The sequence below is a fragment of the Salminus brasiliensis genome, chromosome 11, assembly GCF_030463535.1.
Source record: "Salminus brasiliensis chromosome 11, fSalBra1.hap2, whole genome shotgun sequence".
In the NCBI taxonomy this organism is placed as follows: domain Eukaryota; kingdom Metazoa; phylum Chordata; class Actinopteri; order Characiformes; family Bryconidae; genus Salminus; species Salminus brasiliensis.
The window spans coordinates 2788996-2804478 of record NC_132888.1 but is presented as its reverse complement, the minus strand read 5'-3'; the positions used below and the strand labels follow the sequence as shown (position 1 = coordinate 2804478).

At 36.7% G+C, this 15483-nt stretch overlaps 1 protein-coding gene across 3 annotated transcripts in view; it reads right to left on the bottom strand.

Annotated features, from left to right (window-relative positions):
* Window positions 1-15483, bottom strand: part of LOC140565484 (uncharacterized) — a 29328-nt gene that overhangs the window by 12868 nt on the left and 977 nt on the right. The window contains exon 2 of one of the 3 annotated variants that reach the window (XM_072691411.1): window positions 14969-15175. In XM_072691411.1, coding sequence (XP_072547512.1) covers window positions 14969-15175 — 207 coding nt within the window. Of the gene's footprint in view, window positions 1-4273; window positions 4677-14968; window positions 15176-15483 lie in introns of those variants that run through there. The other 2 variants (XM_072691414.1, XM_072691413.1) reach the window with 2 other exon arrangements.

Genomic DNA, 15483 nt, shown 5'->3' with positions numbered 1-15483 from the left:
AAAGCTCATTTAAAGGCAAATTCCTTCCATTTCGCACGTCTGCATACAGCTTAATCATCCAGATGTAAACAAAGTCATTCGGAGTGCAAGACTGGTTTGATGTAAAACGCTCCACTATAGTGAAAAATTACCATGTCTGAATTGCTCGCAGTGGTGGTGTTAGGAATCAGACATCTGAAGAGTTTAATGGCTCTAAAAGTTCCCTCACCGAAAGTTATTACAAGAAATGCTCGAACATGCTGCCTGACCAGAATCCGAATCACTTTGCTTGGCTGTGTGTAATGTAATGGTAGTTACTGAGTGAATCCAGGCCCATAAGGATTTGGCCTAAAATACATTTTTAAATACTTTCATGGTCAAGTTGTATAAGAATGACACTGAAGAACAAAACTAGGGATGCACCGATACCACTTTTTCTTTTCTGATACCAATACCAGCCGACACAGAGCTAGGTCATATGCAGTTACTTACTATGGTATTCCAGGTTGCTAAGGTGTTCCTAGGTGGCTGGCTGGAATGTATAGTATATTTCTATGACATACCAGGTGGTTGCTAAGATGTCACATCTACTAGGCAGCTGTTCCAGGTGGTTGCGAGGCAGTTGTTGCAGTATACCAGATGCCTGCTACGGTGTCAGGTGGTTCCTGTGGATCCCCATGTGGTCGGTTGGGTGTAACTAGTGTATTTGTATCACTGGTTGAACAGCTTAAGTGGTTCCCACGTCCAGGCAGCGGCTTTGTGGTCACCAAGATCAAAATGTTTTTGCTAAGTGGTTACTGTGGTATCTTAGGTGGTTGCTAGATTGTTGCTAAGCAGTGTTATGGTATTTCTGGTGGTTGTTAAGGTGTTCCATCTGGTTGCTAGGCAGTTGCTATGTTTGTTTGCTACAATGATGATTTGCTATAGTGTTTCTATACTATACATGCTTTCTATGACATACCAGGTGGTTGCCATGGTACTTAAAAAGTTTGCTATGTTGTCACCAAGTAACCCCATTCCATTCCAGGTGGTAGCTAGGCCGTTGCTATACAGTTACTTACTATGGTATTCCAGGTGGTTGCTAAGACGTTCCTAGGCGGCTAGATCACATGACATACCAGGCAGCATGCTATGTAAGGTGGGATTACTAGTCGGTAACTAGTGGGTGCTCTGGTGTTGCTTAGGTGTTCCTGGATGGTTGCTCAGGTGGCATCTCAGGTTGGCCAGCTGCTATGGGATCTCGGGGGGTCGCTATGGCAAGAGTACTGATACCAATGCCAACTCTGACTTAAATACTCGATAGATGGCTATAAATCCTGATACTCCTTAAAAAAGAACAGCATGTACTGGTTGAGAAACTGCACATCTGAAAAGTTTCAGAGCTGTGAAACGATGAAAATCGCCTGAATGCAGTAATCAAGTAGGGAAGCATAATATTGCTAAGCTCAACCAAACAGCTTTTTATCTAGTGGTTAAAATTCACATTTCATTACAAGAACACGTCTCTATGTACAAAGATACTAAACGTCAGTGTGTGGCTTTACAACAAGCTGCTTAAACACAACACCACAAACATCACAGAACACCACAAAACGTGCCAAAAGTTGCATTAAATGTCTGTTTAATGGTAATAACTATTAACTATAACTATTAAACTATTAACTATAAATATTAAAGACTGTCTGTTTACTGGTTGCTTAAACGTTTGGCTTCATAAAGTATGCAAACCAAAATTTTCAATGTAAAATAAATAAATAAATAAATAAATAAATAAAGTGCGGCTTCATAGTATCGGTGCTCTCTATTGCCGATACCGATACTGTGTGTAAGTGCCAATATCAGCGCCGATACTGATTTAGTATTGGTGCAACACTAAACAAAACAGTCCCCCAAAAATTTCCACTATTTTACCCTCAACAACCTCACATATTAACCTCGGTCAGTTTACTGGTGTGTTTGGACATTAAATAATAAATAATAAATGAATGTAAAAAAGCTGGTTGTGCAGGCTGTGGTTCCCACTTTCATGCATTCGCTTAGTGGTCACTGCTGTGAAACTGTTTTTGCCCAGTGGTCGCTATGGTATCCAAAGTAGTTGTTAGGTTGCTGCTGAGCAGTTGCTATGGTATTCCTTGTGGATGCTAGAGTGTTGCTCTAGCATTTTAGACGTTTGCTAAGGTGTCCCAGGCGGTTGCTATGCAGTTTCTGTGGTATGCAGGTGGTTGCTATGGTGTCTCAGGTGGATCCTTATGTACCCATGTGGTTAACTGGGTGTTACTAGTGTATTTGTACCACTGTGACATAAGAGGGGTGCACAAGTGTTTGTACCCCATTCATTCCTATATCAGTTAATTATGTGTGCTTTGCAATGTGCAGCCAGAATTGCTATATTTGCACTGCAGACGTCATATCACCACCGCAAGGGAATCTGAGGAATACCATAGCAACTGCATAGCAACAAGCTCGCAAAGGCAGTTTCCAGAAGAAATCACAAAATGGTTGTACAGCCTAAGTGGTTTCAGGCCGTTACTTTTTGAAATAAAACCTGATTTTGGTGGTTACTACGGTATCCCAGGTGGTTGTAAAATTGTTGCATGCAGACGCTTCGGTATTTCTGTTGCTTGCTGAAGTGTTCCAGGTGGTTGCTATGGTATTTAAAAAGTTTGCTATGGTGCATCAGGTGGTTGCTAGGGTGTTGGCAGGTGGCTGCTGTGGTACCCCATGGGGATGTGAACTCTGCACCCCGTTCTATCCTGTCCTAGGTGCTTGCTCTATCGTTACTATGCAGTAACTATAATATTTTAGATGTGCTAAGTGCTAAATGGGTGTTTGGGATAAGATGGCATTGCTAAGGTATTTCAGGTGGTTGCTAAGGTGTCACATCTACTAGGCAGCTGTTCCAGGTGGTTGCGAGGCAGTTGTTGCAGTATACCAGATGCCTGCTACTGTGTCAGGTGGTTCCTGTGGATCCCCATGTGGTCGGTTGGGTGTAACCTGTGTATTTGTATCACTGGTTGAACAGCTTAAGTGGTTCCCACGTCCAGGCAGCGGCTTTGTGGTCACCAAGATCAAAATGTTTTTGCTAAGTGGTTACTGTGGTATCTTAGGTGGTTGCTAGATTGTTGCTAAGCAGTGTTATGGTATTTCTGGTGGTTGTTAAGGTGTTCCATCTGGTTGCTAGGCAGTTGCTATGTTTGTTTGCTACAATGATGATTTGCTATGGTGTTTCTATACTATACATGCTTTCTATGACATACCAGGTGGTTGCCATGGTACCCATTACCAATCCATTCCAGGTGGTAGCCAGGCCGTTGCTATACAGTTACTTACTATGGTATTCCAGGTGGTTGCCAAGATGTTCCTAGGTGGCCAGATCACATGACATACCAGGCAGCATGCTATGTAAGGTGGGATTACTAGTCGGTAACTAGTGGGTGCTCTGGTGTTGCTAAGGCGTTCCTGGATGGTTGCTCAGGTGGCATCTCAGGTTTGCCAGCTGCTATGGGATCTCGGGTGGTCGCTATGGCAACCCAGAGTCAGTCAGCCAGCCTCCCCACAGAGAACCGGCTCACTCCGAATGCCATGGTTTACATCTCATGCGGCAACTGATGGGGAATCCCACCACTTTTCAAAGCTACAATGAAACAGCTCATTGTGGAGCAGCAGGACTGACTCAGATTGCTTTACAGTGGTGCTGGTGATGGGAACCATGTGGCACCGCTCCTGAAACGCAATATAAACACCACATATATATATAACACAGCCATTTTTTTATAGGAAGAGTTTTTGTATGAAATATTAATAATAAATTGGGAAAAAATTAGAAATATGGAAAAATGTAAGAATATGCTATGTTTGAGCCGTATTGGGGTGTATTATATAGTTGGTTTTCTGTGTGGAGCTTTTTCCGAGAGGCTTGCACATCTGGTTCCTATCACCGGCGCCAATTTGCGCAGATCTACCCGCTTTTAACGACTTTGTTTACATCTTAAAACACTTCCAGAAATCGGTGGAATTTCTTGTTAGATATGGGAATGACTCCCAAATGAACTGGGTTTAGCGAATGGTTGGGTTAAAGGAAGAAACTGAGGTTTAAACTGGCTTCGCGTTCAGAACTCTCCGTTCCACCTTAAATAGTGCAGCAGTTGCATTCAGGCGCCTGAGGCGCCTGAATGCAACTGCTGCACTATTTAAGGTGGAACGGAGAGTTCGAACGCGAAGCCAGTCCCAGCCGCGTCAAACGAGCTAACGGCTAACCCAAGATGATGCACCGCACCGTAAACGCCTGCCTTACCTCTCTGGGTGAAAAAGCCAAGGAAGGGACGGCTGTTTTCTTAAGCAACCTGCACTGCGAGATATCCGCGGTGGGGTTTTTGACGGGCTTATTGTAATCGTCTTCGCAGAAATGGTCGCTGCAGACCCTGACGTTGTAGAGTTTCTCGTACGGTGTGTTCAGGTCCATGTTCAAAACGACCAGCCACTGCTTCAGGATCTCGGTCTGCTGGATCGGTAGACGGAAAAAACGGACCGGCCTGTACTTCTTCCATTTGTTTCCACAACACGGCACGGCGCAGTTCACTCCCATTTTAACTACTGCGGGCTAATATTTGTGATTTAGGGCTGGTGCCTCTGCCTCTGCCTCTCTGCTGATGAACACCAGCAGCCTCAACTTTCACGCGAGTTTCTTGACACCAAGCCCCGCCCACAAGGAAAAATAGCTCGCGAACAACTGTTTAGATAAGTGTAGTGCAGACATTCAGCATCCACTATGAATTATTCACATGCAGCAAGTATTCAGACTACACTGACATGCCAGGTATCTGCTATGAACTACTCTGTATCCAGTATGTATTAGTTAGTATCTATTATCAATCATTCAGAATCTACTATGAACTATTCTGTATCCACTATGTATTAGTTAGTATCTATTATCAATCATTCAGAATCTACTATGAACTATTCTGTATCCAGTATGTATTAGTATCTATTATCAATCATTCAGAATCTACTATGAACTATTCTGTATCCACTATGTATTAGTTAGTATCTATTATCAATCATTCAGAATCTACTATGAACTATTCTGTATCCAGTATGTATTAGTATCTATTATCAATCATTCAGACTCTACTATGATCTATTTAGTATCTGCTATCAATCATTCTGAATCTACTATGAACTATTCTGTATCCAGTATGTATTAGTTAGTATCTATTATCAATCATTCAGACTCCACTATGATCTATTTAGTATCTGCTATCAATCATTCAGAATCTACTATGAACTATTCTGTATCCACTATGTATTAGTTAGTATCTATTATCAATCATTCAGAATCTACTATGAACTATTCTGTATCCACTATGTATTAGTTAGTATCTATTATCAATCATTCAGACTCCACTATGATCTATTTAGTATCTGCTATCAATCATTCAGAATCTACTATGAACTATTCTGTATCCACTATGTATTAGTTAGTATCTATTATCAATCATTCAGAATCTACTATGAACTATTCTGTATCCAGTATGTATTAGTATCTATTATCAATCATTCAGAATCTACTATGAACTATTCTGTATCCACTATGTATTAGTTAGTATCTATTATCAATCATTCAGAATCTACTATGAACTATTCTGTATCCAGTATGTATTAGTATCTATTATCAATCATTCAGACTCTACTATGATCTATTTAGTATCTGCTATCAATCATTCAGAATCTACTATGAACTATTCTGTATCCAGTATGATTTTTTTAGTATCTATTATCAAGCATTCTGAATCTATGAACTATTCAGTGTCCAGTATGAATTAGTTAGTATCTACAATCAATCATTTAGAATCTAAAATGAACTATTCTGTATCCAGTATGAATTAGTTAGTATCTGCTATCAAACATTCAGAATCTAATATGATCTATTTAGTATCCACTATGAATTAGTTAGTATCTGCTATCAATCATTCAGAATCTACTATGAACTATTCTGTATCCAGTATGTATTAGTTAGTATCTATTATCAATCATTCAGACTCCACTATGATCTATTTAGTATCTGCTATCAATCATTCAGAATCTACTATGAACTATTCTGTATCCACTATGTATTAGTTAGTATCTATTATCAATCATTCAGAATCTACTATGAACTATTCTGTATCCAGTATGTATTAGTATCCATTATCAATCATTCAGAATCTACTATGATCTATTTAGTATCTGCTATCAAACATTCAGAATCTTATATGATCTATTTAGTATCCACTATGAATTAGTTAGTATCTGCTATCAATCATTCAGAATCTACTATGAACTACTCTGTATCCACTATGAATTAGTTAGTATCTATTATCAATCATTCAGAATCTACTATGAACTATTCTGTATCCAGTATGTATTAGTTAGTATCTATTATCAATCATTCAGACTCCACTATGATCTATTTAGTATCTGCTATCAATCATTCAGAATCTACTATGAGCTATTCTGTATCCACTATGTATTAGTTAGTATCTATTATCAATCATTCAGAATCTACTATGAACTATTCTGTATCCAGTATGTATTAGTATCCATTATCAATCATTCAGAATCTACTATGAACTATTCTGTATCCACTATGTATTAGTTAGTATCTATTATCAATCATTCAGAATCTACTATGAACTATTCTGTATCCAGTATGTATTAGTATCTATTATCAATCATTCAGACTCTACTATGATCTATTTAGTATCTGCTATCAATCATTCAGAATCTACTATGAACTATTCTGTATCCAGTATGATTTTTTTAGTATCTATTATCAAGCATTCTGAATCTATGAACTATTCAGTGTCCAGTATGAATTAGTTAGTATCTACAATCAATCATTCAGAATCTAAAATGAACTATTCTGTATCCAGTATGAATTAGTTAGTATCTGCTATCAAACATTCAGAATCTAATATGATCTATTTAGTATCCACTATGAATTAGTTAGTATCTGCTATCAATCATTCAGAATCTACTATGAACTATTCTGTATCCAGTATGTATTAGTTAGTATCTATTATCAATCATTCAGACTCCACTATGATCTATTTAGTATCTGCTATCAATCATTCAGAATCTACTATGAACTGTTCTGTATCCACTATGTATTAGTTAGTATCTATTATCAATCATTCAGACTCTACTATGATCTATTTAGTATCTGCTATCAAACATTCAGAATCTTATATGATCTATTTAGTATCCACTATGAATTAGTTAGTATCTGCTATCAATCATTCAGAATCTACTATGAACTACTCTGTATCCACTATGAATTAGTTAGTATCTATTATCAATCATTCAGAATCTACTATGAACTATTCTGTATCCAGTATGTATTAGTTAGTATCTATTATCAAGCATTCAGAATCTACTATGAACTATTCTGTATCCAGTATGTATTAGTATCTATTATCAATCATTCAGACTCTATGATCTATTTAGTATCCACTATGAATTAGTTAGTATCTGCTATCAATCATTCAGAATCTACTATGAACTATTTAGTATCCACTATAAATAAGTTAGTATCTGCTATCAATCATTCAGAATCTACTATGAACTACTCTGTATCCACTATGAATTAGTATCTATTATCAATCATTCAGAATCTACTATGAACTATTCTGTATCCAGTATGATTTTTTTAGTATCTATTATCAAGCATTCTGAATCTACTATGAACTATTCAGTGTCCAGTATGAATTAGTTAGTATCTACAATCAATCATTCAGAATCTAAAATGAACTATTCTGTATCCAGTATGAATTAGTTAGTATCTGCTATCAAACATTCAGAATCTAATATGATCTATTTAGTATCCACTATGAATTAGTTAGTATCTATTATCAATCATTCAGAATCTACTAGACTATTCAGTGTCCACTATGAATTAGTTAGTATCTATTATCAATCATTCAGACTCTACTATTATCTATTCAGTATCCAATATGAATTAGTTAGTATCTGCTATCAATCATTCTGAATATACTATGAATTATTCAGTGTCCAGTATGAATTATTTAGTATCTATTATTAATCATTCAGAATCTACTATGAACTATTCTGTATCCAGTATGAATTAGTTAGTATCTACAATCAATCATTCAGAATCTACAATGAACTATTCTGTATCCAGTATGAATTATTTAGTATCTATTATTAATCATTCAGAATCTACTATGAACTATTCTGTATCCAGTATGAATTAGTTAGTATCTACGATCAATCATTCAGAATCTACAATGAACTATTCAGTATCCAGTATGAATTATTTAGTATCTATTATTAATCATTCAGAATCTACTATGAACTATTCAGTGTCCACAATGAATTAATTGGTATCTATTATCTACAATGAACTATTGAGTATCCACTATGAATTAGTTAGTACTTATGATCAATCATTCAGAATCTACAATGAACTATTCAGTATGCACTATGAATTAGTTAGTAACTACTATTATTCAGACAGTGAACTACTGTGATCTACTGTGAACTATTCTGTATCCAGTATGAATTAGTTAGTATCTACAATCAATCATTCAGAATCTACAATGAACTATTCTGTATCCAGTATGAATTATTTAATATCTATTATTAATCATTCAGAATCTACTATGAACTATTCTGTATCCAGTATGAATTAGTTAGTATCTACAATCAATCATTCAGAATCTACAATGAACTATTCTGTATCCAGTATGAATTATTTAGTATCTATTATTAATCATTCAGAATCTACTATGAACTATTCTGTATCCAGTATGAATTAGTTAGTATCTACAATCAATCATTCAGAATCTACAATGAACTATTGAGTATCCACTATGAATTAGTTAGTACTTATGATCAATCATTCAGAATCTACAATGAACTATTCAGTATGCACTATGAATTAGTTAGTAACTACTATTATTCAGACAGTGAACTACTGTGATCTACTGTGAACTATTTTGTATCCAATATGAATTATTTAGTATCAATTATCAAGCATTCTGAATCTACAATGAACTATTCAGCATCCAGCAAGTATTCAGACTATACTAACATACCAGGTATCTGCTATGAACTATTCAGTATCCAGTATGAATTCTTTAGTATCTATTAATAATCATTCAGAATCTATTATGAACTATTCAGTGTCCACTATTAAATTATTTGGTATCTATTATCTACAATGAACTATTGAGCATCCACTATGAATAAGTTAGTACTTATGATCAATCATTCAGAATCTACAGTGAACTATTTAGTATCCACTATGAATTAGTTAGTTTCTGCTATCAATCATTCAGAATCTACTATAAACTATTCAGTGTCCACTATAAATGTATTGGTATCTATTATCTACAATGAACTATTGAGTATCCACTATGAATTATTAAGTATCTATTATCAATCATTCAGACTCTACTATGGTCTATTCATGATCCACTATGAATGAATTAGTATCTATTATAAATCATTCAGAATCTACTATGAACTATTCAGTATCCAGTATGAATTATTTAGTATCTTTTATGAACTATTCAGTATCCACTATGAATTAGTTAGTAAATTCTATTGTTCAGAATCTACTGTGAACTATTCAGTATCCACTATGAATTATTAAGTATCTATTATCAATCATTCAGAATCTATTCATGATCCACTAAAAATAGCTTGCGAACAACTGTTTAGATAAGTGTAGTGCAGACATTCAGCATCCACTATGAATTATTTAGCATCCAGCAAGTATTCAGACTACACTGACATACCAGTGATCTACTATGATCTATTCATGATCCACTATGAATTAATTAGTATCTATTATAAATCATTCAGAATCTACAATTAATTATTCAGTGTCCACTATGAATTATTTAGTATCTGCTATCAATCATTCATAATCTACTATGAACTATTCTGTATCCACTATGAATTAGTTAGTATCTATTATCAATCATTCATAATCTACTATGAACTATACTGTACCCAGTATGGATTAGTTAGTGTTTATGATCAATAATTCAGAATCTACTATGATCTATTCAGTATCCACTACGAATTAGTTAGTAACTACTATTATTCTGAATCCACTATGAACTATTCAGTGTCCACTTTGGATTATTTAGTATATATTATCAATCATTCAGACTCTACTATGAACTATTCAGTACCCACTATGAATTATTCAGCATCCAGCAAGTATTCAGGTTCTACTGACATACCAGGTATCTGCTATGAGCTTTTCATTATCTACTATAAGTAATTCAGTGCATACCATCATTCAGAATCTACTATGAACTATTTAGGTATCTAGTATGATTTACTATCTACTTTGAATAATTTAGTATGTACTATGAATTATTAATGATATGATATGAATAATTTATTACGTGCCATCATTCAGAATCTATTATTGATTATTCAGTATCTGGTACTTATTAATTATTCAATATCTACTTGGAATTATTAAAGTCATACAGCATCAGCTACGAATTATTTAATATCTACTAGGGATTGTTCATTATCCACTATGAATACCTCAGTACGTTTTCAGTATTTACTATGAATAATGTTTAATGAGAGTTTAAAGGGTTAAAGCAGCTTCAATCGCTGTTGTGTCGTATTTAAAACAGGAATGGTTAAGTAACAACATCTACTCCAGAGAAAACGAAAGTGAGGCTACAGGAGCTAAAAGTGAACGCTTGACCAAGCGGAGAAAGGCAGACCCGAACTAGCTACCCGGAGAAGCTGGGGGACTGGAATCCTGAGGGAACCCTAGTTCTGGAGAGAGGTCTCATGCAGCTCCACCAAAGTTTCATAGTCCAGTAACAGCGTTCCTGCCTGGGGTGGAAATGTCAGTGGCACATCAGAAATATTCTGAAGCTGCTATTTTAATAATAATAATTTAAAAATTATATAAAATAATAATAAAAAATTACCAATTTTGTTTAAAATGTGATTATTATTTTTTCCCTTTTTCAGATTTTAAATGTTTCTTTCAAATATATTAAATTTAGAAAATAATTTAAACTCCAATAACCTCCAAGATATGGCAATATTTCAGACCATACAAGCTCTGTGTGTGTGTGTGTGCATTTGCACATCTGCATCAGCAATGGGTGCAACTTAGCTGAATGCATTCATTAGAAGGGGTGTCCACAAACATCTGGACATATAGTGTGTGTGTATGTGTATGTGTGTGTGTGTGCATTTGCACATCTGCATCAGCAATGGGTGCAACTTAGCTGAATGCATTCATTAGAAGGGGTGTCCACAAACATCTGGACATATAGTGTGTGTGTGTGTGTGTGTGTGTGTGTGTGTGCATTTGCACATCTGCATCAGCAATGGGTGCAACTTAGCTGAATGCATTCATTAGAAGGGGTGTCCACAAACATCTGGACATATAGTGTGTGTGTGTGTGTGTGTGTGTGTGTGCATTTGCACATCTGCATCAGCAATGGGTGCAACTTAGCTGAATGCATTCATTAGAAGGGGTGTCCACAAACATCTGGACATATAGTGTGTGTGTGTGTGTGTGTGTGTGTGTGTGTGTGTGCATTTGCACATCTGCATCAGCAATGGGTGCAACTTAGCTGAATGCATTCATTAGAAGGGGTGTCCACAAACATCTGGACATGTAGTGTATGTGTGTGTGTGTGTGTGTGTGTGTATGTGTGAGTGTGAGTGAGTGTGTGTGTGTGTGTGTGAGAGAGAGAGAGAGAGATACATACACACATACACCTCCACCCCTTAACCCCTCACTGCCTGCATGGCTGGATGCCTGAAGGTGGGCGTTACCTCAGCTCCAGCCTCCCGGGCAGGACGCAGCAGCAGCAGCGCCGGTTTAGGCAGGGCGGATTTCTTTAAGCACTGCAGTTTGCGGGTGGTTTTTCTCGTCGTTTCTGATAAATAATCTTCTTCTGAGAAGTGAGCTCCACACACCCGTAGATCCGCAGCGCGCAGCGCGCGAACCGGAGTGTTTACATCCATGCACAGAGCCGCCAGCCACGCACGCAGCATCCCCGGCGAGTGGAAAGGGAGGCGATGGAAGCTAATTCCGCCTACCCTGTTATTCTTATTAGTGCAGTTTGGGAAAGCACACGGGCGACCCATGATTTATTCTTTAACTGAGATTTCACAACAAATAGTTTAGCCTTAAGACCCGTCCCGCTCATCCCAGGCTAAAGCAATCGAGCTCACTCGTGTGCGCGCTGTGTGCGCCCGGGCCTGACAGTCGATAGCAGATACAGCGATGTGTCATCTTTGAAGAGGCAAATTAAAAGCCCCAGAAGAAGCGGGGCAAGATACATTTCTAAGGATCAGAGATGAACATATATGAGAAATATATGGGGGGAAAAATATATATATATATAAAAAAAATAAATTGCATATAAATACACACACACACACACACATATATATATATATATATATATATATATATATATATATATATAAATAAATTGCAGTAAAATACACTATCATTAATATAAGCCCACTACATGTATTGCTGCTATAGTTATACAAATGCTGTTTACGTTTGTACTTAAACAAGGCTCTATATATATATATATATATATATATATATACACACATATATACATATATATGTATGTATATGTGTGTGTGTGTATATATATATATATATATATATATATTTACATTTACATTTACAGCATTTAGCAGACGCTCTTATCCAGAGCGACATACAAGGTTATTCATATCACAGAGGTGGGCCAATGTAGTGTTAGGAGTCTTGCCCAAGGACTCTTATTGGTGTAGCGCAGCACAGTCACCCAGACCAGGAATCGAACCCCAGTCTCCCACATGGTGTTGTAACTCAGTGGCAGGTAGTAGTGTTATCTGTTGCGCCACACCAACCACCAAGTATTATTTTTAATACTTATTCTGTTTCTCTCTATTTATAGTGATATTTATATGATTATGTCGGTAAATAGAGGAACCTCAAAGCAAGAATTTCATTGTACAGTATTAACTGCTTGTTTCTACTGTGCATATAACCATAAACTCTTGAATCTACTTTATAGATGTCTGTAAGAGTTTGAAGAGGGGAAAGCAGCAGACACTAAAAATATTGTACAGCATATAATCAAAGCTCTGTAAATCATTTTAACATTCAACAAGCCCCACAACAATCTAATTTAACCCTGTCCTAACATTATAAAATCATATCAAACCTGGAAATATGTGCAGGGCAATGCTCCTAGTTTGCATGCATCAAAGTTGTGCAAATCATTGCCAACATTACCAAGCTTTCTTTAAATGTATGAATACAAAGTTTGGGCACCCAAGTTTGAGTTCAGTTGATTTTGTAAGTAAATAAAAGTTGATAAATCCTCTATAGGAACGTTTAAAATAGTAAAAAATGCAGTTAATGTTCTGAACTTAACATATTGAAAATGGTGTGATAAATAAATTCAACATAAAAAAAACAACATAATATACTTTACTGTTTTTTCACGTCACATTTTTGCAGCATGTTAAATTAAGCTGTAAAAATGTACATTAGGGAACATGTAAATTGGGACCAGGGTACCCAAACATCTGATGTATCATATAGAGACACCAATAGATTATATATAACAAAGTATTCACATTTATGCAACTTTTCGACGCTGTGACGCAAAAATCCTGCATTTTATCTTAGCTTTACACTTTACAGATTTTAAATAGTGGTTATTTAAATTGTGCCACAATCTCATGATTATTGGACCAATAGTACTTAGTGCTTAGTACTTAAGCATTGCTAGACTGATCATATTTCTGGAGATAACAAACCCCAAAATATCTTTCTAAATGGCTTAATGGGTAAAATTAATTGGGAAATAATCTGCTAAAATACTTGATTTCAGGTCACAAGCAATAAATAAACAGAATAAACAGAATCTGAGACAAGCAGCAAAAGCCCAGTCTGAAATGAACTAGTGCTAAAAGCCTCTCCCTGTGGAGAACAGTAAGCTAGCAGGTTGTTGCAGCGCAGTGTGCAGTTAACTGCATTCACTGGACTTCAAAATAAAGAATATCACTGTCCAATGTAAAATATCCCACTGCAAATGATGTTTTTAGCAAAATGTTCAAACATTCAGCAATGAATGCAATAAACCAATCAAACCTGACCAACTTAAATATCACCAAAATTAATCAAATGTGATTTCTCCAAATTCAACACAAAATCCCACTTTTAATGACCACTGCAGTCTCTGAGTTATTCAACCCCTTCATCACAAGTGTCTCTAATAACTAATAGAACCCCCCAGCTGCTGCAAACAAGATGCACAGCCAGACATCAGCTCCTGGTGGCGTTCCCAAGGAATCTTAGCCCATTCCTCATGGTTAGTGGCCTTCAGTCCACTAGCTAATATTCTTGGGTTTGCTGCTGCTACTGCTGCTGCTGCAACCGTCTTTCTCAAATCCCACCAAAGATTTTATTATGGGGTTCAAGCCAGGCGACTGTGGCGGCCACTCCAGAATCTTCCAGAACTACTTCTTCTGAAACCAAGCCTTAATGGACTTTGAGGTATGCTTGGGATCGTTTTCCTGTTGAAAGGTCCAATGACACTCAAGCTTCAGCTTTTTCCTAGAATCCTTCCTTCAGATTCTCCTAGACTTTCCTGATACAATCAAGTATCATCATGCCTTCTGTGAGGAAGCTGAAGCTTGAGCGTCATTGGACCTTCCAACAGGACAATGGTTTCCACCAGATTGTAACTCTATGCCCTCCATCAGCAAATATCATCTTAACATCGAATTAAAAAAACATCTGAAGGTCAGAATATCACCATTAAATCCACAAAGACACACTAGACAGCCGCCTGCTGGATGCTAAACGAGTGTGCAGGTGTCCTTCAGTGTAATATTGTAGTACTTATAGTACTGGTGTCTGGTAAGACTTCTGGTTTTCCTCCAATTGTACATGACGTATTTGCTTGCTTACCTCATACTGACTGAGCTTGGCTTGTGCAGCTGGTCTGGCAGAGTGGGTTCCAGGAAGTGGCCTTCTGGAGGTGCTTGTCGTTGGCCTTTCTGGGCTTATCAGCATTACAGTGAGTTGTTGGTCCCAGTCTGTTGGGTCACAATCTGTCTTTTGTGGGGGGGTCACAGGCAGCGTCGCTGAAGTACCATATTCATCACAGGCTTGGACCTTATCAAATTAAGCAAATAATGCTTAGTCAATGTTGTACATTATGGAAAAGCAATGGGTCATGCTCTTATAGCAAACAGGATAACAATTTTTAATTTTTTTAATTAAGCATGTTTATCAAGCATGTTAGCGGCATTAGGAGAAATACCAATTGATAATGTCTTCCACTTTCCACTGCAGATGAAAATTCAGCTCCAGAGCAAGCCCCAAATAAATGGGTTAGTGTGACTCTATATAATACACTATACAAAAGTATTGGGACACCTACTCATGCATTGGTTGTTCAGAAATCAAGGGTATTAAAAGAG